The sequence below is a fragment of the Thamnophis sirtalis genome, unplaced genomic scaffold (assembly GCF_051295495.1).
Source record: "Thamnophis sirtalis isolate CommonGarterSnake01/CBP01778 unplaced genomic scaffold, rThaSir2_p1.2 scaffold_13, whole genome shotgun sequence".
Lineage (NCBI taxonomy): Eukaryota > Metazoa > Chordata > Lepidosauria > Squamata > Natricidae > Thamnophis > Thamnophis sirtalis.
In genome coordinates this window covers 25,978,068-26,005,084 of record NW_028261393.1, presented here as the reverse complement: position 1 = coordinate 26,005,084, position 27,017 = coordinate 25,978,068, and the positions used below count along the sequence as shown (strand labels likewise).

General features: G+C 41.6%; 1 protein-coding gene across 1 annotated transcript in view; it reads left to right on the top strand.

Annotated features, from left to right (window-relative positions):
- LOC106548014 (collagen alpha-1(XVI) chain) overlaps positions 1–27,017 on the top strand; it is a 203,597-nt gene that overhangs the window by 154,656 nt on the left and 21,924 nt on the right. Inside the window, exons 11-21 of the mRNA XM_087728047.1 lie at positions 10,173–10,199; positions 11,936–11,998; positions 14,389–14,430; positions 15,173–15,217; positions 20,249–20,284; positions 20,711–20,773; positions 21,244–21,288; positions 21,425–21,520; positions 24,335–24,373; positions 24,508–24,552; positions 26,510–26,545. Coding sequence (XP_087584173.1) covers positions 10,173–10,199; positions 11,936–11,998; positions 14,389–14,430; positions 15,173–15,217; positions 20,249–20,284; positions 20,711–20,773; positions 21,244–21,288; positions 21,425–21,520; positions 24,335–24,373; positions 24,508–24,552; positions 26,510–26,545 — 537 coding nt within the window. The remainder of the gene's footprint in view (positions 1–10,172; positions 10,200–11,935; positions 11,999–14,388; positions 14,431–15,172; positions 15,218–20,248; positions 20,285–20,710; positions 20,774–21,243; positions 21,289–21,424; positions 21,521–24,334; positions 24,374–24,507; positions 24,553–26,509; positions 26,546–27,017) is intronic.

Below are 27,017 nucleotides of genomic sequence, written 5' to 3'. Positions count from 1 at the left end.
ATTATTTCTTGTTCTGAGGAAGTCTCTTTATTTTTCCGTTTTTGTGCAAAAACCAATCTTGTCACCTTTAAAATAGGCAGCATTAAATATAGTCCCACCTTTGCCATATTTTTCTTTTGTGATCCCTAATAAAAATAATTCTGGCCTCAACTCAATCCTTTGATTTAGCATCTCTTCCAAACACTTTCTTATCTGGTTCCAAAAAGCCCTATCTTTCGTGCACTCCCACCGAGTATGGTAGAAGTCCACAAGTCTTAAAGTTGCTAAGTTTGGAGACCCGTGACTTAAAGGAAAAACCCAAAATAATGATGGCAATTTTGAGTTGACATGGCTGTAGTCTACCCTTGGAGACACAATTCCCTAATTTTCATTCATACGTACGTATGTATGTATGTAATGTATGTAATGTATGTAATGTATGTAATGTATGTAATGTATGTAATGTATGTAATGTATGTAATGTATGTAATGTATGTAATGTATGTAATGTATGTAATGTATGTAATGTATGTAATGTATGTAATGTATATATGTATGTTATGTATGTTATGTATGTAATGTATATATGTATGTAATGTATATATGTATACATTACATACATATATACATATACATATGTATGTAATGTATATATGTATACATATAATGTATATATGTATACATATACATATACATACATACATATACATACATACACATATTAATCACAGATAAGAGTCTTATCAAACAGGAAAACAAACTCTACCCAGCTATCAGCTCTTGTCTACTTTATTAGGCACACAGTAACTCCCGTTAACCCTGAGATTTCAAGGATGCTGGGACATGTAGTTTAATAACAACCAGGAAATCACCAGGTTGGGGAAAGCAAGTAGAAAGATCAGGGGTGAAATTCAAAAAGAAGATATACCAATTATTATGCCCAAAACAATAAAAGAAGTACGAGTCTTATTGCTCTTATGTAAGTATTTGTGTACCTCTTTTATTGCTTTGTGTATAATAATTGGTATATCTTCTTTTTGTAGGTCATTAGGGCAAAGAAGGGACATTTACTTGGCCATGCCCATCCACCCAGTCACATGACCACCAAGTCACAGCCACCAAGCCACACCCACAGAGCCAGTAGGAAAAATAGAGGAACCATTCTCACCCCAGCACCAGAACGGGCTTTATCCCATATTGATCTCTTTCATTTATAGCAGAAAAGGAACCCAGGCTCATGATCAGCCTGGCAACTAAATGTAGATTGGTCCGTGTTTCCCATAGCTACTTATGGTTGTGAAAGTTGGACCATTAAATAGCTAGACAGAATGAAAATCAACTCATTCAAGCTGTGATGATGGAGAAGGCACCTGTGCATTTCTTGGACAGCAGAGATGACACACAAACAAGTGCTGGAGGATATAAAACCAGACCTATCGCCCGAAGGCAAAATCACAAAATTCCACTTTACTTATTTCGGTCATGTCATGCAAACATATACACTGGAAAAAACAGTTATGCTCAGCCTGGTCAATGAGGCTGCCAAAACACACAGTCACCATTAAAGCCAACACCAGCCAGAAGATAAAACAACTGAAATAAGCCATACAAGATCAGAAAATGTGGAGAGAGTCCATAGAATTGCTGAGAATTGGGCACAATTGAATGGATAAGATCATTCATTGATGAATTTATTGGCTTGATTATTATTCTAATTATCCCCCTCTGCCCAAGACAGGACTATAATTCCTTGTTTCCTGGTGATTGACCCAAGCCTAGCCAGACAGCTTTCATTCCTAAGGCATGACTAGAACTCACAGTCACCTCATTTCTTGACCAGCACTTTAACCACTAGATAGCTCTCATCTTCTAGATTTGCCATAGCTTTCCTCCCCAGGAGCAAGCTTTACCTCAGGAGAAATACCCCCTTCCAAGTTCTCAGACTGTAAAAGTGATGGTAGGAGGTTTGTTCTTTCAGACTTGCAAGATTTTGTTAATGTAGCCTTACAGTAAAGTAAAATTAACTCATCTGGTTGTGTGTCGTGTCTATAGTTCACCTGGGAAGACTGACATCATTCTCCACCCATTATGTAGCTGTGAGCATTGCCCTCTCTTATCTGACCATTGCCTAAGCAGCATCTCCCCGCCTCCATCAATCTCCCAAGATTGTTCCCACATATCATTACATATTAGTAAAAACGTATTTAATTAAAGCAGGCAGAAGCAGCAGATGATGCATTCGATAACATGTTTTATTATTCATGAAGTCAGTGCCTGACATATTGTGATCCATCGGTGAAAGGCCAGAGAGAAAAGGCTGTTAAACTGGCTGCCATGGACAGGGAGTCCCATTGATTTAGAGGCGGCCTTTGATGAAGGCCCTTGCCCTTATTCCAATGAAACCAATGCTGCCATAATAGGGTGTAAGGTAAAGGTAAAGGTTCCCCTCACACATATGTGCTAGTTGTTCCCAACTCTAGGGGGCAGTGCTCATCTCCATTTCAAAGCTGAAGAGCCAGTACTGTCCAAAGATGTCTCCGTGGTCATGTAGCTTCTCACCAAAGGTGGTCATGACTAAATGCCAAAGGCGCACAGAACGCTGTTACCTTCCCACCAAAGGTGGTCCCTATTTTTCTACTTCCATTTTTTACATGCTTTTGAATGTAAAATGTTGGCAGAAGCTGGGACAAATAATGGAACTCACTCTGTTACGTGGCACTAGGGATTCGAAGTGCCGAACTGCTGAATTTTCTGATCGACAAGCTCAGTGTCTTAGCCACTTAGCCACTGCGTCCCTTAATAGGATGTAAAGTAATGCTTATCCATTAGAAATTAAAGTTTGAGCTAAAAAGGAAAGAGAAGGTTCTGAAGGCTGCCACAGAGAGCAGGGGGTCAAGTTATTTTCCAAAGCACTTGAAGGCCAGAGAAGGAATAATGGATGGAAACTGAGCAAGGAGAGATTCAACCTAGAAATAAGGAAGAACTTTCTGACAGTGAGAACAATCAACCAATGGAATAGAAGTTGCCTTTGGAAGTTGTGGGAGCTTCATCACTGGAAGCTTTCAAGAGGAGATAGGATAGCAGTAGACTTATATACCGCTTCATAGGCCTTTCAGGCCTCTCTAAGCGGTTTACAGAGAGTCAGCATAGGACTGTCATTTGTCAGAAATGGTGTAGGGTCTCCTGCTTGAGAGGGGTTGGGGTTGGACTAGATGATTTATAAGGTCCCTTCCAACTCTGTTAATCTGTTAAGATAAGTGTGAGGACTGGTTGTAAGTCACTTTTTTCAATGCTGTTGAAGCTTCAAATGGGCACTAAAGGAATGTGACCTTCTGATACGTATCCCCAAAGAGTTAAGAGTTCTTGGTAACATAGAGAAGAACAGGGCAACCTTACTGAATTTATATTGTTCATCCTCACCAATAGATGCTACAAGCTCATCAACTTTCTTGTTTATTTTTAGGACCAATTGTAGTTTTCTAAGGATTTTCATAGTTAACTCTGTGTAGGGAATGATACAGTTTACTGGTTACTTTATAAACACATTTTTATGCTTTTCTTAGAAAAAATACATTTTCATTTTCTTTCAGCTTTTTAAAAAGTTTTTAAGTAATTTATGTTCCTGGAAGAGAGAGAGGTAGAGGGAGAGAAAACAAACAAGAATATAGATAGAAAGTAAGAAATAGCAATACAAGAAAGAATCTGAAAACCAAACAAAACACACAATTGTGCCTTCCACCCTTCTTCCTATCTTAAAACTTTTCTGCTGCCTCTTCATCTCATTTTTCATCCCCCAATTGCCAAATCATCTGTTTGCTCTTCTCTTCTATCAGCAAAAAGTTCAAATAAGACTTCCTGTATTGTTTTTGCTCTGATCAAATGGTCACCTTTGCCGTTTCTGCAAATTCCGTTAATTTTATCATCCAATCTTCCACCGTAGACAAGTTTCTGACTTTTGCATACAGTAAGCTTCCTGGAACTTCACTGACTCTCCATTGTGGCGGGGAGGCTCAGGACCAACACCGATTGAGGTATTCCACATAGGCATGAATGACTTCTTTTTCTTCCATGCCACAGAGAGGAAAAAAATTGTACCTTTCCCACAGAGGTTCTCCTGCAAACATCTGGCTGGCAGTTGTGGTTGGAAGAGAGAACCCTTTTGGTTCAATCCCATAAAATTACACTTCTGTTCTGACTGACAGGCATTCTTTAAATGAAGGAAAAGAGCCATTTCAAGAGTTATACCAAACCTTTTCCTGAGCTTTCTAGCTGATTCAGGGCAGCCAGCAACAGCGTTCGCAAAAGTAGCTGCCTCAGGACCTTGTTTTCTTGGGGCAGTCAAAGGTTAGTCAGTTAATTTATTCTTTCTTTTTTGGCAGTGGGAAAAAGATAGGCAGAGGTATGCTACTGTAGCTCTGCAAAATATTTGAGTCCACTTTTTGTCGGTATGGATGGGCTGTGATTTCTTAGTGGAAATGATGAATTATCAACACTTTGAAGGTTGACCAGGTCACAAGACAGAAACTATCTGAACTACTGGAACTGAGAGGGGTCTTGGAATCCTAGTGGACAACCATTTAAATATGAGCCAGCCGTGTGCAGCAGCTGCCAAAAAAGCCACACAGTTCTAGGCTCCATAAACAGAGGGATAGAATCAAGATCACATGAAGTGTCAATACTATTTTATAAGGCCTTGGTAAGGCCACACTTGGAATACTGCATTCAGTTTTGGTCGCCACGATGTAGAAAAGATGTGGAGACTTAGAAAGAGTGCAGAGAAGAGCAACTAAGAGGATTAGGGGACTGGAGTTAAAAGATAAGAAGAACGATTGCAGGAATTGGGTACATCTAGTTTAATGAAAAGAAGGACCAGGAGAGACATGATAGCAGTGTTCCAATATCTCAGGGGCTGCAACAAAGAAGAGGGAGTCAAACTATTTTCCAAAGCACTTGAGGGTAGGACAAGAAGCAATGAGTGGAAACTGATCAAGGAGAGAAGCAACTTAGAACTGAGGAGAAATTTCCTGACAGTTAGAACAATTAATCAGTTGAACAATTTGCCTCCAGAAGTTGTGAATGCTCCAACACTGAACGTTTTTAAGAAGATGTTGGATAACCATCTGTCTTCAGTGGTGTAGGCTTTCCTGGCTGATGGTTGGCTCGCCTAGAGGACTTCGTAGAGCACCTGCCATGGGTTGTGAATCCTCCACCTCCCTGTAGGGCATCCACACAACTGTCCTTCTCCCAGGGAGAGACAAAAGGGTCAAAAGGGGAAACTGCAGGAGGACCAGACAGATGAATAGAAAAGAAAAGAAAAGAAAAGAATAGAATAGAATAGAATAGAATAGAATAGAATAGAATAGAATAGAATAGAATAGAATTCTTTATTGGCCAAGTGTGATTGGACACACAAGGAATTTGTCTTTGGTGCAGATGCTCTCGGTGTACATAAAGAAAAATAAAATAGAATACATTCATCAAGAATCATAAGATACAACAGTGATAGTCATTGGTTACTAATAAGCAATCAAACTATATTAGGGAACAAATGAAACAATATAAATTTTAAAAGATCTGAGCAACATGGTTATAGACATAAGTGGGAAGAGATAGGTACTAGGAAAGAAGGGAAGAATAATAGTAATGCAGTCTTAGTAGATAATTTGACAGTATTGTTGGAATTAGTTGTTTAGCAGAGTTATGGCATTTGGGGAAAAACTATCCTTGTGTCTAGTTGTTCTGGTGTTTAATGCCCTATAGCAGTGGTAGTTAACCTTTTTCTACTTACTGCCCACTAATGGATCTTTCTTGATGGAAAAATTTCCTTACCACCCACCAGTTTTTGTGCAAATGCAGAACATGAGCATATTTCTTTTTTTCAGACATGGGTTCTAAATTTGTTTCACAATTTAACAACTACTTTTACTCTTACGTTTTGATCTGCACTCCACACAGTGCTTTTTCCCTCCTCTTTTCCCTTTTATTACAAACATCAAAAGCAATGCTGTATTAGGTGCCAATTTTTATTAAGTGTCATCATCAAAACAAAATTCCTTTTCCTGCCTTCTTCTTCTTTTCCTTTCTTATAGTATTTCACTATATCAAGGATATCTTTTTCCCTTTTTTATTTTTTCCTTCTTCTTCCTTTACTTCTTTCTTTCTTTTATTTTATAAGATAACAAAACTTAATTTATGAGCCAAACTAAACACTCCTCCTTTATTTTATCCCCTTTTCTCTATTTTTCTTCCCTTTTTTGTTAATTTTTTTTAATCTTTTCCTTTTTATCTCCTTTTTTTTTTACCTTCCTTAGGGCAATGTACAAAAGTAAGGCTGAGCTAGTTAGCCCACTTATTATTATTAGCCAACAACAATTCTCTCCTGCCTGTAACTTTTCTTTCTCCTATTTTGCAACTGCTCTGCTCCGCTTTATTTTATAAGATAACAAAACTTATCTGCCTGTCCCTGCTATCAGTTTTCACTCCTCCCCTTCCTCTTCCCACGTGTTTGCTTGTTTACGTGCACACATACGTTGGTTTATTGATGTGTGCACTCGCGCTTGCCCACTCACTCAAAAGGAAGTTTTAACCTACGAAGTCCCTACCGCCCACCTGGAATCCCAAAACACCCACTAGTGGGCGGTAGGGACCAAGTTGACAACCCATGCCCTATAGCATCATTTTGTGGGTAAAAGTTGAAACAATTTATGTCCAGGATGTGAGGGGTCTGTAAATGTTTTCTCAGCCCTCTTTTTGACTTGGCCAGTATACAGGTTCTCAGTGGAAGGCAGGATGGTAGCAATTGTCTTTTCTGCAGTTCTAATTATCCATTGAAGTCTGTGTCTGTCATGTTGGGTTGCAGAGCCAAACCAGACAGTTATAGTGGTGCAGATGACAGACTCAATGTGCTGAAATGTCAGATTGAGTAACATGAGAGGTCAAGATGAACAACAAGGGGTTTCATCTTAAATCATCACAGCTGATACCTCTCTAATCTCTCCATCTAAGACACGAGGACCAACAGCTGACTTTGAGGTGCAGAGTATCCTCAGAGTGTGTGTGTGTGTGTGTGTGTGTGAAATGTGTGTGTGTGTGAAACGTGTGTGTGTGTGTGTGTGTGTGTGTGTGTGTGTGTGTGTGTGTAATGGATGCTAGAGCAGAGTATCAGACTTCTTCCTTCCCAGATTGTCTTGCTGGATTTGGCAGCTAAATTGAAAGTCTGCCTCCAAACAACTACTGTCCCCTTCCTGCGGGGTCAATGAACGCAGGAACCTGCCAGAAGTTTCCTTTCTGCTAAATCAATCAACCAACCACAGATTTTCCAGAAATGAAATAAAAAGAAGTGTTTTCCCTCCATTCTGACTTCCTCTGTTGTCACTCCTATCAACCCCCTGCAGTTCTTGGAATTAGCCTATCCTAGCCTGAGAAAGAGACAGTTTACTTTGGTGGCCAAGGAATCAGGCTAGAAACTGGGACAAGCCATTTCTGAACATCCTTGTCAACAAAAACTGCAGGAACTTATCCAGGCAATCTCAGAGATGGAGACACAATTGAACAGAAAAAAACTCTGCAAATATTATTCATTTGTTATTTCCTATTTCCCAAAGGTCTCCTGTAAGTTCATATGAGCCAGTGGTGTGATGCAATTGCTAAAAAGGCACATATGATTTGGGAGAGCATTCACAGAAGCATACAGTCAAAGTTTTGGGAAGTAACCATTCTCATCTACTCAATCCTACTTAGACTTCATTTAGAGTATTGTCCTCAGATCTAGGCACCATCATTCAAAAAGGATATGACCAAGTGGATCAAATTCAGAGAAAGACACACAAAGATGTGAAGGATCTGGAAACTAAGCTCATGAAGAAGAGTTAAAGGACTTTCATCTGTTTAGCTCACAGAAGAGATAAATGACAGGAGATACAGTAGCGGGCTTCAAATTTCTGAAGGGTTATCACACAGAAAAAGGAGCAGAATGATAATCTGTTGCCCTAGAGGGCAGGACAAGGATTAAAATTATAAGGAAGGAAGTCCAGGCAAGAAATCTGGAGGAATATCTCACCATATTCCTCCAGATTTCATCTCACCATATGAGCTATCAGTCTCTGAAATGGGCAGACCAAGTCTCCTTCACAAAAGGTCTTCTTACAGAGGCTGGCCATCTATTAGAGATGCTCTCATAAGCCCTACACTACACCAGGAGATGGAGCAAAGAACCTTTTCCTTCCCTTTCAAATCTCTGGTTCTTCGGAATCCATATAACAGAATAGCAGAGTTGAAAGGGACTTTGGAGGTCTTCTAATCCAATTCCTTGCTCAAGCAGGAGACCCAATACCATTACAGACAAACAGCTGTCCAATCTCTTCTTAAAAACTTCCAGTGATGAAGCTCCCATAACTTCTGGAGACAAGTTGTTCTAACTGTCAGGGAATTTCTCCTTAGTTATTTCTATGTTGGTTCTCTCCTCAATAAGTCTTCTTCTGTTACTTCCTTAAATACTATTTTAATCACACCATGAATAACAACAGATAATAAATACTAACAATGATAGGTAATATTTAAGAATGTGAAAAATATAAGATTTAACATATCTCTTTTACTAAACAGTTGATATCATTCATAGGAAGGATGACGCTGATGAGCGTCAAAAGGGCTGGGGATACTTCACTGGAGTCTTTTTGGGTGTTCTCTAATAGTAAAAAATTGTCTCACCATTTTGACACACTCTCTCTCCTGCTTTTCTTCTGCTCAGGGGTTGTCCCAACCTTCTGCAGCTTCAATGGCTGCTTCTCTTTCGCCAGAAAAAAGCTTCTCCTGTATCAATCAGGGACTTTGTGATGCCCCTGAGATCAGCAGGACGTGCCCTTCGCTATCACTATCTCTACGGGACAGTTTAGGTCCAAAAGGACCGTCCAGCAGCAGAGATATCAACAGCAATCCTGGAGCTCCAAGATTGCATGTCATGTCGTAGTGATGTCAGCCCCGCCCTCCTCAACCCCCAGCCATTTATTGACCCCTTAGATAGTCTCATGGACTTTTGGGTGGCAATATTGACCTTTTGGGGGGACCCTGGGATGAACCAACCATATCCCTATCTCCTTCTCTGTAATGGACTTGCATTTCCATTTTATAGCTTACCTAGCTTGACTCAGCCTTCCATCCTTCCGGGGTGGATCAAATGAGGACCCAGATTGTTAGGAGCAATAGGCTGACTCTGTAAACTGCTTAGAGAGGGCTGTAGAGCAAGTGGGTATATAAGTCTAAGTGCTATTGCTATTTTCTTGCTGACCTTCGTTCTTTCATTCCTTCTGTCAGCACCTCTCCATTTAATAATTAGGAAAGAAGGACCATGAGACTCCATACGTGGAAAATCAAATGTACTTTTACTAATTAAAAATGGTTAAAGTGCGGTTGCATAGCGAAGTCTGATTAATTAGGCGCGAAAGCAGTTGATATATAGAATAGCCCATTCCACACACCCTGGCCTCATAGGCCTAGTCCAATCATAAGTCCTTCAAGTGTCAGGTGTGAGATAACTTCAAAAGGCATCACGAAGATGGAATGTTGGTGCCGTTAGTCCAGGCGGGAAACTCCCACGCATGCGTAGTCTGACCATCCAGTGAACTCCAGAACATTCCTCCAGCACATCGAGTAACCCCACCCAAATACCATGCCCTCCCTCCCCGTTTCATGGCAGCTGAAGCAACAGCAAAGCAGAAGCTGACACCTTCCTTCATTTTTTTTCTTTCTTTCCCTCCCTCCCTCCCCATGGTTAGAATGCAGCATTGCAGGCTAATTCTGCCAACTGCCAGTAGTTCGATCCTAACCAGCTCAAGGTTGACTCAGCTTTCCGAGGTGGCTAAAATGAGGACCCAGATTGTTGGGGTAAACAGCCATCTCTAAGCGGTAAACCGCTTAGAGATGGCTGTAGAGCACTATGAAGTGGTATATGTCTAATTGCTATTGCTATTACCTCTGCTTTTCTTCCATCCTTCCATTGGAGGAAAGAAGAAGGAAGTCCCCTCCATCTTTTTAAAGGCAGCTCTTCGTTTTGAGGTTCCTTGTTAAGTTACGTGGCCTTTTACAAATCTCATATCTTATCTGTTGTAAATGCTTCTTCCTCCCACTCTGCCAGTTGGTTTGCTTCCTGGGTGTCTCCATCAAATGTATTCATGTTGCTTTTTCCCCCTCCACAGGCTACCCTGGGACCTCCTGGTGTGAAGGTATGTCTCTCCCTTTTCTTGATCATCTCAGCTGCTTGGGGCACCTGAATTCTCCAAGTTTCTTTTTTTTTGTCCCATGCAAAAACCTGACCACCATCCCCCAAATTGCTATTACTCGTGGTGGCATAGTGGTTGGAATGCAGTATTGCAGGCTAATTCTGTTGACTGCAGCAACTCGATCCTAACCAGCTCAAGGTTGACTCAGCTTTCCATCCTTCTGTGGTTGGTAAAATTAGGACCCAGATTGTTGGGGGCAATAGGCTGACTCTGTAATCTGCTTAGAGGGGGCTGTAAAAGCACTATGAAGTGGTATACAGGTCTAGGTGCTTTTCCTATTGCTATTTTCCATTTTCTTTTCTGATTCTCTCTGATTAGATTTTTTTTGGCGAAATATCTAACTTCCACTACATCAAACAGTTCCAGAATCTTTGCAGATTGGTTCCAAAATCAATAATGTTTCCCAGGAGTTTAAATAGATTAAAATGCTTTCTCCGGCTTTAATAAACCCATTGTATCTCCATTATTGCTAATCTTGCAGATCTTACAGGCACCCATACATAATTTAACGATACTTTAATTTTGTGTATTTACAGTAATTTAAAGAGGGGGTGGATTGTGTGTCCTAGTCACTAACGCTATTTGAGGTACCCATAAACACAGTTGCTGCCATTGTTAGAATATCTGCTAAGTGTGCAGTCAATCTTCAGGCAGCTACTCACACCAGCATGAGTAGAAAAAGACTCTCACTCTCTCCTCATTGGATGAGTGTTTCCTCCCGCCATTGTATCTCCTTCCTTCTCCACCACGTCTGCCATTTATTCTCCTTTTCTTCCTTATGTCCAATCCCACTTCACCAGGGGTGGGCTTCAAAGGTTTTAGCAAGCGGTTCTCTGTCAGGTTGCTGGGTGGGCATGGCTAGTCACCCTCCAGCACCTTGGGGGGAGGGGATTTTTGTCCTCCCCGGGCTCCAGAGTCTTTCCTCGAATCTCCAGGAGGGCGAAAACAGCTTCCCAAGGCTCTGGATGCCCTCTGGAGGTCTGAAACAGACCTGTTTCCAGCCTTCCCAAACCGGTAGTAGAAATTGCACCTGGGTTGCTGAACCGGTAGGAACGGCAGGCTCGCCACACACCCCAAGCTAGTTTCCCGGTCGTCCATACCATTGCCAGCATGTTTTTAGACATTTCCTGCGCAGAACAATTTATAGGCAATTGCGCATGCACAAGCAATGTGCGGTGGGCAGGTGTGCGTGAGCACGAAGTGAACCGGCAGTAACCCTGACAGCAACCCACCCCTGTTCTGGTGGGCTCATTTTTCACTCTCCCTGAGCCTCCCCACACACGCCCTGCACTTACCTGCATCCAAAACGGCCCAGGTGGGAACTCCTGGGAGGGGCGGGAGCCAGCCAGGAATGGAATTTGGGGGTTCTCCGAACTGCACAGAATCTTAGGTAGAGGTCCTCCCGAACCCCTGCAAACCCCCAGCAGCCCACCCCTGCCTCACTCTTCAGGTAACAAGGAAAGGTGAAAAAGGAAGTGTGGTCATGTGACCACCAGGACATATTAAGACAATTGACCAAATGCGTGCAGAGATGATGGAATTGCCTCTGCTCAGTGCTGAGACCCAGTTTGAGGAAAGGTTTATTTTGGGCAGCTTCAAAAGGGAATTCTACAAAGAGCTTTTCCTGATCCTGTTCTTCTGGTTGTCATTTCCTTAAGCTTTGCTTCTCTTCCCTGCAGGGTGGGAAAGGCGAACGGGGATCTCCAGGAATCTATGGATCCAAAGGAGAGAAAGGTGATCGTGTAAGTAGGCCCTTTCTTAAGCTTCACCGGATACCTGTCCACTTTCAGGCTGCAATGTGCAAAGGTAGGATCTGGGGATTGAAAGCAGATTTTTTTTCATTGGTTTATTTTTCACTTTTCTGAAAAAGCCATTTTCCTCAAAGACGGATGCTGACTTATAAGATTTGGAACATTCAACCCCTGCAAGAAAGGACTCAGGGCTGGGAAAGAAATGAAAGCATCTCAAAAGTTTAACTCAGGATGAGCAGAGGAATATTTTGGAATATTTCTTCCTTGTCTGGAAGAAAGATGGCTGATCTTTGAGTATCATATTTTTAGAAAAAGAGATTCAACTGTCTGTCAGTGTCCCCACTTTAATGAATTTGTGTGTTTGTGTAAAATGTTTTCTTTTGTCAAAGTACCTGGTATGTCCAAATATGGGAGGTAGCATACTGCAAAAAGCCTTTCAGCCCCACTCCAGGAGCCTTCCAGGCAGAGAAACCATTTTGTGTTGTATTTTTGCTGATAAATGAACGGAGACTAGTATAGATCTATTGCAAGCTGTTTAGCTTTCATCAGCTAGCCATACCCCTTGCTGGGATTCGAACTTGGGCTGTTTTTACATATTAGGCAGTTGCATTAACCTCTTAAGCCACAAGCTCTCCTCTCTTATCCGCTGAGCCAGAGAGAGAGAGAGTTTCTGCGTATGTACACAATCCACCTCATTGATATAGCAACTCAGGGTGGCTTACAAATGATACAAATATAAACACTAAAATAAAAATAAAAAAAGAATTATATAAAAACTAAAATGAACCTCATCCCACCAACCACATATAGCATACACCTAAACTAGGTTTTGAGGCCCTTCCTGAAGACCAAGAGGGTTGAAGCAGATCTCACCTCTAGCAGTAGACTGCTCCACAATGAGGGGCCACAGTGGGGGGAAAAGATTTCTCCTTGACCCACTAACTGAATCTCCTTAGCAGGCAGGATCTGCAGTGAGCCTCTTCTGTTGGTGCAACTTGAGTGGCCAAATCCCTTTGGGTTGAGGGGGCTCTACAAACATCCCAGGTACATGTCAACACCTTGAACTGGACTTGGAAGCAAATTGGTAACCAGCACAGTTTGTACAATTAATAAATGAGCTGTGGGCTCCTTGGTGCTCTCTGAGCTTGGTTGTTTTCTTGCAGATGTTTCATTTATCCAACTAAGTAACTTCCTCAGAGCTAGATATATTAGCTTATTTGCCTGAGTTGGCAGTTCCTTGATTGGATTATTGTTTACTTCTTGATTGTAGGACTTGTGGCAAGATTGGCAGCAAAATAAATGTAATAAATAAGTAAATAAAATAAAATGTTGATGCTAATCTCTGCTCATCTGGGTGTTGGTTTCTGGTGAGGAGTTGCTTTGGTCTTTTTGTTTCCTGTGTAACACCAAAAACAGCCTAATAAGTATAAGTATGTATAATCTTTATTGTCATTGTACTTAAATACAACAAAATCCAGGAACTATTAAGACCAGGCTCCCCAAAACTGACAGGGCACGCCACTCGTATATAAAATGAGAAGAAACTGTTAAAGTCTATCCCCGTTAGGAGACTAGAGTTGTGCAGCAGAAGTTAGTAACAAATGTGTCACTGAACAGGCACTCACAGCCACCAAACGTAAAACAAAAAATAGCTTTACTTGTGTAACAAAAATAGGATAAATACTCTCCAAAACAGACTATAAGTAGTCTTGTAGTATATAAACAATCTATTTACAATACGTTGATGTTACAGTTGCTCAACTCACAATTCACCATGTAGACAGGTAACTAACATACAGACTAGCCACCATCCAATACACGGTCTTCTCTCCCAATACTAAGCACATACAGTAACAGTCAGTAACACTCAGGAACAACAGTAGAACCAGTAGAATCAGGAAACACAGGAAATATCAAGAGCATCAGGGAGAACTCCTTACTAGTTCCTACTTCATCATATATCGCTGCTTAAAGCAATAGCATCCAATTACCTCTCTCTTACATTTAAAGTAACAGATACATTTGTTACAATCATTGCTTATATACATTGTCAAGCCAAGACTAGGGTTATATCCCTAATACCCACTCCCTTCTAGCACTGATGATGTTATCTAATCAGGTAGTGAAAAGTCTGAAAGAAAATAACCAAGCTCATGGAGCATCAAGGACCTCCCCACAATTCATTCCTGCGCTACAAATATTCTCTTAATAAATGAGCATTGGGCTTTTAGCTTATTTCGTTCCCAAGATTTTGCATATTAACTTCTTACTTTCTTGACCGTTAAGTCTATTAAAGAATTTAACAATAAATCTTTCTTTCTGGATTGACCTGTGCTTTAAATGACCTGACAACTGTCCTCTGATTTACCTTCTCCCTTCAGGGTGCTGACTGTGTCCGGATCTCACCTGAGGCTCCATTACAGGTGAGGTCCTTCCTCTCTTAAGGAGACTCATGAGAACTTGGTCTCTTCTGCTTTTCCTCTTTTCCTTTTTTTCCCAAAAGGCGAGTTGACTTTCTTGAGGTATTCCCCCCCCCTTTGAAAATGCATGAGAAGAGAAATGTCTGGAAGGGGGGGCAGAAAGTCCACTCTCCTTTGGAAAAAACACAGATCTGAATGATTGAGAACCTCTCCATAGACATAATGGTAAAAGGTTGGAAAAACCAAAGAAACTTTACTTGCATGCTGGAGAGTTGAACTTGCTCGGAGCATGAACTTTTCCAACACAGGCGCTTTTTACAAGCAAAGCTCCTGCTGCTAGATTGCGCAGTCGCTCAAGTGCCCTTGCACAGGCATGATTCGCTGCTCCCAGATCAGGAGGCGGGAGAATTAGTGCCTCCTTTGCATATGAAATTTTTCAATTTTTAACCCTTGCTTAACTTTTAAAAGGCGAAAAATTCCTTATGCAAAGGAGGCCCCGAGTTCTCTCGCCTCCTCCTATAGTTAACACTAAGCACAGACTCCAAGCCACTGTGACTTGGAATCTGATAGCAACTACCTTGGCTTTAATTATTTTTTAAAGATTCTTTAAAATTCTTTCCTTTTCCTCATGATTGGTGAGGCCACACCTCCCCTGCCTCTAGTGACTGCCCATCCCTGGTAGTCATTAACTGGTAGGACGTTATATTATGTTGCCATCCTAACCCTTCTTTTTTTGTTCTTGAAGTGTGCCGAAGGCCCAAGAGGGGAGAAAGGAGACTCAGGAGAAAAGGTAGGCATGCCTTTATCACAACGTGGGAAAAACAAAACAAAATCTGTTTTATTCCAGCCTCTCCCTGTTCTTCCTCTTCGTCTTTAACAGGCCTCCGATCTTCACACAAATCCCTCTCTGCATTCCAACATTTGACTCAGGAAGAATTTGGTCAATATTAGCTTATGATATTATGATTTATTTTTGAAACATGCTTTGCTTGTAAAGCAAGCCTTAACTTGGGAGAACCCAAACATTTTTTGGCCCAGACATACCTGCAAAGAGCAGCAGCTCTGAAAAACAGACTGTGGAACATTGATTGTGTGTAACATGTGGTGTTCCTGGAAAGTAAAAATGGATTGTTTCAGTCCAATTGTAGCCCTGGCACAGGAGAAGAAGCCTTCAGATTGGCAAAGTTGTCCTCTGGGGCTGCTTCCTCCTAGTTTCTTTGTGTCTTTTTTGTCTCCTGCTTTTCCCACTTAACTTCACAGAGCCCATGGCTGTGTTCACACAATATGCCTATCTTGTAATCACTGGACATTCTGGGTTTGCAGCCAGATACCTTGGACCGTAAGCTATACTATCCAAAAAGACTGCTTTTATACAACATAGTAAGAGTCTTTTTCACATGCACACATGCACACTCAAAAGCAACCAAAGTGAATCAAGGTGGCTTGCAAAATGAATTAACACCCAGCTTTGTAACTGACCGCATAAAACTGTTGTGTGGACTTTTTGTGTGTTCTTTGCGTCTCACACAACAATGCCTTCTTAGGCAGGATCTTTGGAGCCTGTTTGTCTAGATGTCCTTTATTTAACCAAAAAGTATTCTTTAAGAAGAATAACAGAGATAAAGACTGAAGAAAGGAGAAACAATTTTGCCCAGTGTTGTTGAACATAGGGTCATCTTAAAGGGAGACCCTTTGATCTGTCCCCAGTGGTCCAATCTGCGAAGACCAAAACATTATTAACAATATTTATAGTTTGCTCTATACCAGAGGGCCAACTATCAGACCAGGCAGAAAGCACCAACCATGAATACTACACTATCTTTATTGTAAAGTTACACTATAGTCTTGCAAGTCTGAATGTACATCAGTGGTGGGATTAAAAAAAAAAATTACTACCAATTCTGTGGGCATGGCTTGGTGGGTGTGGCATTGTTTTGTGGGCATTGCTTTCTGGGTGTGGCAGGGGAAAGATACTGCAAAATCCCCATTCCCTTCCCACTCCTGGAGGAAGGTTACTGCAAAATCTCCATTCCCTCACCACTCCACTAACCTATTTTCCAGCTCCATTCTCCTTTTCAGGGCAACAAAAGAAGATCAACTAGGAGGCTGGGAGGCAGTAGGGGCGGGGCCAGCCTATTTGCCAGTTCTCCGAACTATTCAAAATTCCCACTACCGGTTCTCCAGAACCTGTCAGAACCAGCTAAATACCACCTGTGTAGTACATCTCCCCTATCTTCTTTTTATTCTCCACATAACTAGGGAGAGTTCCTTCTGAGACCTCATCCTTTGTTTATCACACTATGGTCTAACCTGTGACTCTTTCTCCCATCTCCCAAGGTCACATCCACACACCATTACACCAACTTTTGATTAGATGCAAAAAATAAATAAAAGAGGAGTGAGCTAGGTTGAACTAGGTTGAGAGACCACAGTAAAAGCCACAGTTAGAGATTGAACCTGAAGTTGGAAAGACATTGTGAAAGAAGACAATGACAACTGCCATATGCCTTATTTCTAAAAATGCCAACTGAAAGAATCCATAAAATTAGCAGGGGTCAACTCTGTTTAAAGGAAATTAAACTTGACTGTTGTGGTCCACTGGCGGCCTGCGGAGCTGGCAGCAGAATCGGACAGTGAGGAGTTTGGGGAGGAACATGGGCCAGTCCCAGAGTCTGGGGAAGGCTCGGACGAGGGCTCTGCATCAGAGGCAGAGAGGGGGGCCAGGGCCATCTGGGAGTTATGTGTTGCCTCCAGAACCTCCAGTGTCGGCATCAGCTAGGCAGAGTAACAGAGGGAGCCTGTTCCCAGTGCGCGCATGCACAGAGCTGCCAGAAGGCAAGAACAGTTAAGAAAGAAGGGATGACTCAGTAATAAGGCTTGGAAGTGAGAGCCCTCCTCCCATAGGACATAAAGGAAGAGCAAAGGCACACGAGCCTTTGCAGGAAGCAATTTAGCTCATGCTGGTCAGTTTAAATTCTGAACCTCCATTTTGACTCTTTGCTCCATTGCCAATCTAATTGCCAAATAAGTCTTTGGCAGCATTTTCAAAGAAGATAAAGGTAGGTGCTTATCAGCCTTATCCCAAAAGACTTTGGCAGGCTACTGTCGGACTCTTTACAACTATTTGGGACTCATTGTGGGCTGTGAATGAACATAATTCATAGCCTTTGAAATAAAAAGAGGGTTTTTGGGACTATGTGTCTGCTTTTTACTGTCTCAGGAAGCCTAGTTCAGAACAGTGACCTATTTAGGGACTTGCCATCATTTTGAGGGCTCTGTGTTGGAGGCAGAGAGGGAGTTAGACAGCAGTGAGGCAGAGGAACAGCTGGCACCTATTCCCACTGTATGCATGTGCAGAGCTGCCAGAAGACAAGAACAACTAAGAAAGAAAGGTCGACTTGGGAGTAAAGCCACACCTTGGAGGTGATTGGCCCCTTCCAGAGGAAACAAAAGGGGAGCGTATGGGGAGTGGGCTTTTGCAGGAAACAATTCCTGTATAAAGTTCTGTTTGTGACTATAAGAGACTCTGTGCCAAGTGTTGCCTTGCCCTGCATTGGGAAACTAGTTATCTGGCAGCTTGTCAAGCGAGATAAGGTTCGTGTTGATAAATATTCTTCTGAAAGACTGTTAGCCAAGCCTTGCTGGCTGTGAATGAAAGGAATTCACAATCATGTAAATAAAAGAGGTTTTGCCTGGACCAAGACTCTGCTTCATGCTTTTTAGGTAGGAACAGAAAGGTGGCTCAGAAGAATATTCGTTACAGTTCCAGCTATCAGCCAATAGAACAGGCTACTGCATGATGTAGAAAGTTTTCCTTTCCTTACTGGAAGTCTTCAAACTGTAAAGATTTCAAGGAAGACCAGAGTAGGAAACGGAAGTCATGCAGGCCAATACTGTTTTCATTATATAGTAACAAAATTTTGTGAGTGTGAATGCACTTCCCCACTCCCTCCCTTTAGTTTTGTGAGAACTAGGGAAGGTCTCATCTGGGGCACTGTCCCAAGTTTCATTTCTGCTCTGAATTCACATTTCTTTTATCCAATCCCTGCCTTGGTTACTGCTCTTCTTCTTATCCCCTCAAAGTCATTCCTTCTGCCTATTACATAAGCAGATGCTAGATGGTTATTTGTCAGAGATTCTGTAGATTCTGCAATGAGTAGGGGGTTGGATTTGATGACCTCTCGGTTCCCTTCCGATTCTAGGATTCTTTGCATTTTTAGAAAAAAAACTTCACTTGGCAGGTTTCTTTGCATCTGAATCCAGGGGTCATCTCTCTTGAGCCCTCTCGCTTCAACCTGGCTTCAGTAGGGCAGCGCCTGTCAAGTGCAATCTCAACAGTTGAGTCAGCCAGTAAACTTCCTGTGACTTTCCCAACCCTGGACAGGCCCTTGTGCCCATCTACTTAACACTTCACCATCTCCTCTGTGCTGTTTCGCTGAGATGCTGAGGTTTTCCTCTCCTCCCAGTAATTGGAACTAAGGCCAGGGAGACAGCTCATTGCACACAGTCAAAGTTTATATTGTGAATGATAAATATTTAGTTTTGCTCTTCTAGATGTGAAGGCATTGAAGCTCTTCTCCAGGAACTGGTCAAATGCTTCCTGCTTTATGTGCACAATGACCAACCTAGAAATGTAACAAAACAAAGATTTTGGCTGGTTGTTACAAACCAATATTATTTAGTTGACTTTCCCTTTCCTTCTGATCTGGTCGTCTTCTCCTCATTCCTTAGAGGAACCTTGACATTAACCCAAATACACTTTTCTTCTGAGGAGAGGCCGCCTGTCAGACCTGCAGCCATCTTTTCTTTTGGGTCTTTGTCCTGCCACACTTTCTATTATTCTACTATGCATTTTCTATTGTGGGGAAGTGGGAGGGAGGATAGCATGGAGTTAGATGCTATGTAGCCATAACTAAATTCTTTCTAGAAAGCCAAGGTCATTCTTTGTCTCTACACCTCTGCATCTGACTGGAACTGGATGGGTGGAAGCTGTCAGCATGGCAGTGGGAGATTGGACCATGGGATGGGCTTGTGGGTATGGGGGCAAGATCTTGAATTTTCAACTGGATGGGGAAAAACAGGAAGGGAACTGAAAATAAATCCAAGGTTGTGGGAACTAAATGTTTATCTTTGAAAGAAAAATGATGTAGGGCCAGATCTTGTAGATAGATCAGACTTCGAATCTAATTGCATGTAGGAATCTAATGCCATGTATCTTTTATTTTAAAGCTAAAGTAACACAACCTTACAAGTATGAATGTGTTTTCCTCCTCTCTCCCATTATCTTTGGGTGAACTAGGGAGGCTCTTGTGTGAGATATTTTACTCAGATTGCATTCCTTCCCCGAACTTGTTACTTTTTTAATGTCTGCTGTCTTGATAGCAGTTGTTACTCCTGATCCTCAAGACCATCCCCTCTTTCCTCTATATGTATGGAGGTCTGGATCACATTGTTTAAAGTATGGAGTAGAATTATATCAAAGAAGACTATGATTTATTCGTTATCATTCCAGCCAGGAAGAACTTGGCATCTGTTAACCAGGTTTGCTTCTTTCATAAGAACCAAATTAATTATAATCAATAATATGACTCTTTGAACCCAGTAATATAAATTATGGCCTTGATAAAACCTTGGCTGAATTTAAATAAAGGGTATAGGATGGAGACATTTAGTCCAAAGTTACCCAGTTGCACCGTAGTGCTGGCTGGGAAATTCTAGGAAGTGAGGTCCACACCGCTTAATGCTGCCAAGGATGTGAAACATTGGTTTAGACTATAAATTTCTACATTGCTAATTAATGAATACTTTTTTTTGTTTCCAGGGGCTTCAAGGATTGAATGGCGCTCACGGGCAAAAAGTAAGTTTTCTGGAGATTAAGTTCAGGGATTGAATTGGAAGGGGATGCAGCTAAGCCAGTATTCAGAATCTGATTTGACATGATTCAAATCTGAATCAAAATAGACTTCTTAAATTTATTGGATTGAATTGACAAACCCTAGCTTTAAAGAATGAAGTAGCAAATTCATGGGAAGGTGGTCCACCTAATAGTTTCCCTCATATTTCAAGCTAGAAAATTATTATTTCCTTAATACATGATTATGGAAGTGTGCTGTGATTAAGAATAGTAATTCACTGTTCAGTTAAGAAGCCCTAACACCAATTGGGAAAATAGCAGATTAACAAACTAAATCAGTGATGAAATTATAGGTTGAGAAAACTTAAATTGTGGCTGAAATACACTGAATTGCTGACTAAATTCTACTAAATTGGTCATTTTCTGCAGGGACAGAAGGGTGAGAAAGGTGACTTTGGACTTCACGGGAAACCAGGCGCCCCTGGGCGAGATGTAAGTTCTACAAGAGGCTACTTTCTCTTGGGTGTCATGTCTGCAGCTGCTTTCCCCTTGTTTCCTGCATTAGATGATGCTCAAATGATACCCAGAGAATTACATCAATATCCAAACACCTTTTTCTAGCATCAGGAATGCACCGCTTTCTATCTTTGAGGAATGAAGTAGAGACAAGGTTTTTTTTTAAAAAATCAATATTTATGTTTAATAGCTGTTCAGCTATCTTGCTATCCTGTTCAGATAGAAATGGATCAAGGTAGCTGCATTAGAGGTCAAACCATTGCATGACTTGAGAACAGTGGCCAAATTGAATCATATTGCACTAATATGTAAGAAATATGTGGCACGTTCAACCCATCCAAAAGCTTAATAATTCCTGGCCAATAAGAGGAAGCTGATCGTGAATTGCATGAAGTGTAAACGAAGCTTCTCTTCTAACCAAGCCTGGGTTTTTTGCTATTTTCTAGGGCCGACCTGGAGAACTGTGTTTGGTAGGACCCAAAGGCCAAAAGGTACCTATTAATTTAGTTCTAGAAATTTATATGCTACCCATGACACTGTTATGTATTGTGCTAGTTGAAGCCAGGAGTGTGGAGGGAGCACTTTTCTGAAAATAAAAATGGCTAATGGTTGTGTTTTTAATCTTAGGGTGATCCAGGTTTTGTTGGCCCTGAGGGGCTTGCTGGAGAACCAGGACCTCCAGGCTTGCCAGGCCCATCTGGAATTGGCCTTCCAGGAAAACCGGTAAGGATCCCCCCACTTCTTGGAAAATAAATCATCTTTTAAAGTGGAGTCTCCTTCAAATTAAATTAGATCTCTGATGGTCTCATAGACATACCTATGTAGTTTTCTTGTAGTAACTTGTTATTGCCTTCTTCTTTTTCCACATCACAGTCTAGGGCCTGATGGCAAACCTATGGCACGTGTGCTACAGGTGGCACACAGAGCCATTTCTGAGGACATAAGAGGTGTTGCCCTGTCAGCTCCAGTGCATAAGTGCACACTGGCCAACTGATTTTTGGCCTTGATTTTTGGCTGTTTTTCGCCTTCCAGAGGCTTCAGAGAAACCTCCTGAAACCTCTGGAGAGAGAAAAATGGCTCAATGGGCAACCTGGCAGTCCATTTCCGAACTTCTGGTTGGCGTCTTGGGCTGTCTTTTGCCCTCCCCAGGCTCAGAAAGCGAAAAAGGGACCTACCAGAGCCTCTGAAAGTAGGAAAATGGGCCGTTTGTGGCATTCAGAGGGCCTCCTGATGGGGGGAGGCCATTTTCGCCCTCCCCAGGCTCCAAGAAAGCCCTCCATGCATGCACAGGAGGCACGGAATGGGGCATTAAATTATGTGGGTGGGCACGCGAGTGCACACAATAGCTTTTGGCACCCAAGGCGAAAAAGGTTCGCCATAGTTGGTGTAGGCTACGGTCCTGATATTTCCATAAACCAATCTAGTGTAGTGGTTAAAGTGCTGGCTCAGAAACTAGGAGATGGTGAGTTCTAGCCCCACCTTAGGCATGAAAGCCAGCTGGATGTCTTTGGGCTAATCACAAGGTGACTCTGAGCTCTAGTCCCACTTAGGGTTGAAAGTCTACTGGATGAATTTGAGCCAGTCCCCCTCTCTCAGCCCAACCCACTTCATAGTTGTTGTTGTGGGGGGAGCATAGGAGGAGGAAGGAGTATTAGGAATATTCACTGCCTTGAATGATTCATAAAGTAATAAATGTAGGATAAAAACCTACTAAATAAATAAGGATCTCCCATTTATAGTAAATACTAACCATGCTCAACCTTGTTCACCTTCTATGCACAAACTAGGTCAGCCAGACATTACCACCTACTGATACTTTCCCTGCTAGTACATTAAACCTGTAATTCAGAGAAGACTTAAATTACTTAGGACTTGATGGGAACACCATGAAGAGGTGTTCTACTTTTACTGCTGGCCTTATTTTTCCAATTCAGGAAAATGGATGGAGGTTGAGGTAAAAGCAGATAAATTGCAGTAAGGGAGGTAAGGGCATTTAACCCTTCTCCACTTCATCATTCTTCTGGCCTAAATATCTCATTTCCCAAAACTGATCCTTTCAAAGGAGCTATATGTTCCTGGAGACCAGTTGAGAAAATGTAGGGCTAGATTAAATTCAAAGAATTTTGAATCCAACAAGAAGATTCCACTAATAGGTCTCCCCGACCATATCAAAATATTGCTTTAGCTCTGGTCAAATTTTACAGTTTCTGTATAGGGTATATCAAGATTCATTTTGGGGCTCCTGCAGAGAGAATGACAAACTTGGCTAGAGGCTTGATGATGGTGGTGGTAATGATGAACATAATGATGATGCCTGTGATGCTGAGGAGGAAGATTTTCTTGGAAGTGATAACCATAATGAATTGATGACTCCTTCTGACTAAGTCGGAGTGGTTATCCAGTAGCTACATCCCATTCAGATCTTAGACTTTTTCCATTCTCTTACACTGCTGCCCTCTTGGGAGACCTCCGTTTCTCTTAACACTAACTGTCAAATCTGTGTATCTGCCATTCTTCAGGTGAAGGGGTTTTTTAAATTACTATTTTGTTTACTATGTTCTATCTCATAAATCCTATATCCTGCAAGGTATTGGTTTATGGCTTTTAGCCTGGCACCTAAGTGTCATGGCATTTTTGCACCTTGTGGGGAATGTAAGGGAGGAAAGGCCATGTGAATTCTATCCCTTGAGAGCCAATGGAAGGATGACGCTGAGAAAGCTCCCTTATCACTTTCTCAGAGCAACTAGTACAATATCATCTTCGTACTTGTGGATTGGCTGGATCCACATGGACTGTTGGAGAGTTTTTTTAATTCTTTTATTCTAACTGCATGGTCTGAGGGTCCTCAGAGCTTGTTTTCCTTTCACTCTGCTATCACCTCTATTCAATAAAAGGTTCCTTTTGAAATGCTAAGGTTCAAGAGTTTTTACTTTTTTGAATAAGGGGGAGAGGCTGGGCCTTACGCTAACCTTCAGTTGTCTGTTGGTGGCAGATGGTTGTTTACATTCTTTGCATTTGAGCTCTCTCTTCAGCTAATGGAGAAGGAATCTTCCAGCCCCTTAATCCTGAAACTGACAGGGATGCTTGGGATAAAACTCCATCCTAACATAAAGTTGAAGGAGGACTGGGCTGGAGATTTCAAAAGTGGAGTCAGTTCATTACCTTTTCCTGCGTGAACTATATTGGCTGATGGACAGCTAGGACCTCACTTTCAATGTTTTTGCCCGGGGTGCATTTATTTTGAGTTCTGTTACAGTCTCAACTACCTGTGATAGAGTTTTGATTTCCCTGTGGTGGACAGACATGCTAACAGCTGGGGACAGCTGCTTTATTACTAGAAAGAGGGTTGCTTCCTTCAATCAATGCACTTTTTGTAGCATTCCTTTGAGTGTTCGCCGCTATTCCAGAAGTTATCATACTGATAAAATACCTACAAGACATAAGTCCAGACTTAAAATCAGATTGTGTTTCCTGTCATTAATAGTGGTTTTGATGGCTCATTTCTGAACAACTGTAACAGTTTGGATTTCATTTCAGGGTGATCCTGGTGGTCCCCCAGGTTTGAAAGGAGAGAAGGTATGTCATGAATCTTTAAGAGCTTTGCGACCTCCAATGGTTCTAATCTTGAAATGAACATCCTGTGTTTTGTTCTTAACAGTGTTACTACTGGTCTAAATTTCATTGCCATCAATCTTGTTCTCTATTTCCAGGGAGGTTCAGGATCTCCAGGGGACAGTGGATCTCCTGGGAAGCCAGTAAGTCCTTTTTCCAGCATGCAAATCAATGAACCAAAGGCCACAACATCTAAGGAGGTTTTCTAGTTGCCATTTGACTTCCAAGCTCTTGATTGGGCTGTCTTACCCAAGTCATGGGACCACAGAGAGATCCTTGGAGAAACTGGATGGCCCGGTGATAAGTTTATCTTAAAACAGGCATCTTCAGCCTGCTTCCCTCCTGTTGAGGTCATGGTCTTCCATGCTTTGAGATCCATTTCATCAAGCAGAATCAAGAGTTTCCTAGCTGTAGGGAATTAGTTGAAAACAAGGCCCCCTGCCTTAAGGAAATTTCATGATGGCAGATGATCTCCTCTATGCATTTTCAGCAATGTAATCCCCATTCTGTTGGAAGAATAAATAAATATTCCTAGTTATTTGAAGCAGGAGACCTGCTCAATCTTTTGGCCATCTATCCCCCAGGAGTGGCTTTGGGGCCTTTTGGCAAATGCCATGGTTTTGGTTTTGATAATTTGAGTACTAGCTGGTCTTTCATGCAGTACTGGACTAATGCTCTCAAGTGTTCTTTAAGGCCAATGTTCTGGAAAGTAATGCTGCTTTGTCTAGAAAGAGCAGAACAAAAATATGGCTCTCAGCAAGTTTGGAGGATAAAAGTTCATGTTGAGGAGATGGCCCAGCATAGAAGTAACATTTAAAAAAAATTGAATTGAAAAGGGGTGTGTGTGTGTATGTTGCCTTGTTTGATGCCTGTCTCCGTTTGAATGGCTATTTAAACAGGAGAAAGATAAAGAAATAAAACAATAAGTGGAAAAGAAAAACTAGAGAAAGAGAGAGTTTATTTTGCTGTGATTTAAAACAGAGAGAGATTTTTCTCTTTCTCTTTGTTTCTCAATTTTTACTTTCTTTCTCATTTTCTTTTCCATTCTTTCTTCCTCCCTCCCTCCCTGCCTTCACCCTTCCTCTTTCTTTCTTTCTTTCTTTCTTTCTTTCTTTCTTTCTTTCTTTCTTTCTTTCTTTCTTTCTCTTTCTCTCTTTTTCCTTCCTTCTTTTCTTTCTTTCCCTCTTGCCCTCCCTCCCTCCAGTTTCTTTTATTTTCTTTTTTCCCAGAGTAATTTCCCAAAATAATTATATACACAATTTCCACAACAGTTTCAGTAACAGATAGCTATTTTTTTCTGCTAACCATTTTTTTCTGCATCTGGAATTGTATTTCATCTGTATTTGCTTTCCCTTTGGGGAAAACGTGTGTCCCAAAGTCTCCAGTGTGGCTTGAATGTGCAAATTTACATAGTGTAGGCAATTTAACTCCCTATATTTACTTCTGGCATATTTTTCCTATGAAGGAAAGGCACATAAATGCCCGTTGTGTCCTGTTGGTGTTCTGAGTGTAGCAGCTTATCCTTGGGAAGCAGTCCAGCTTCACTGCTGTCTATTTTCACATTTCACTGTGAACATTGCAATTGGAGAAATCCCTGATTTGAATCCTTGTCAGCTCTCATGCCTTTTGTTTAGGGTTTAGGACAACGGATCTTGTGGACAATTCGAAGTGATTGCTACCCCCTCCCCATCGGTTGCTTTTTGTTAAATGTTGTTTTTATGGGTGCCTGTATGTTCTAAAGTCATGGAAGTGGATTCTTTGCCAAGGCTACTCCATGCCCCAGTTCATATGAAGCTAAAATATATTGGCTCTACTAATACTTTGTGACTCTGGATGATAAAGAGGCCATCGGGTTATTTGGGGAAAGGACTGGCAGAAACTGAGAAAATGTTTTTTCTGAGATTGCTTCCCAAAAATGAAGCTCACTGGACCTTTGGCTTCAATATCAGGCAAATAAATTACGAACACTCACTCACCCATCCATTATTTTAGCGCATGTGCTCAAAAGCCTGATTGGGCTTATTATCCAGGGAGGTCTTATTTTCAGGGAAACAGGGTTGCATTTCATCCGCAAAATTAAATCTTTCCCTTTCTCTGCAGGGCAAACCAGGGACTCCAGGCCTGAAAGGCGAAAAGGTAAGTCTAAAGAAGTTAGGATCAAGGCAGAACTTCAGAGGGGAAATCAATTGCTCTGCCATTGTGAGCCCAGTAGCATTGAAACTAAATGGGGACTTTTGAGGAATGGTTGACATGGATCTCTGAGGAAGAAGAGGACAAAGGAGGTAGACTTCCCTTCCACTCCTTCATCTTTTCTGAGGTTCTTAGGGAAATGATGATACAGGTAGTCCTCGACTTACAACCATTCATTTAGTGACCATTCAAAGCTACAATGATATTGAGAAAAGTAACTTACACCTTATCCTTCTGCATACGACAGTTGTAGCATCCCTAAAATCCTGTGATCAAAATTTGTGTGCTTGGCAACTAGCATAGATTTACAATGGGTGCAGCATCAGAGATCATCTGACTCACCATTACTGATCTTCCCAGCTGGATTCCGACAAGCAAAGTCAGTGGCAGAAGCCATATTTGCTTAACGACTACATGA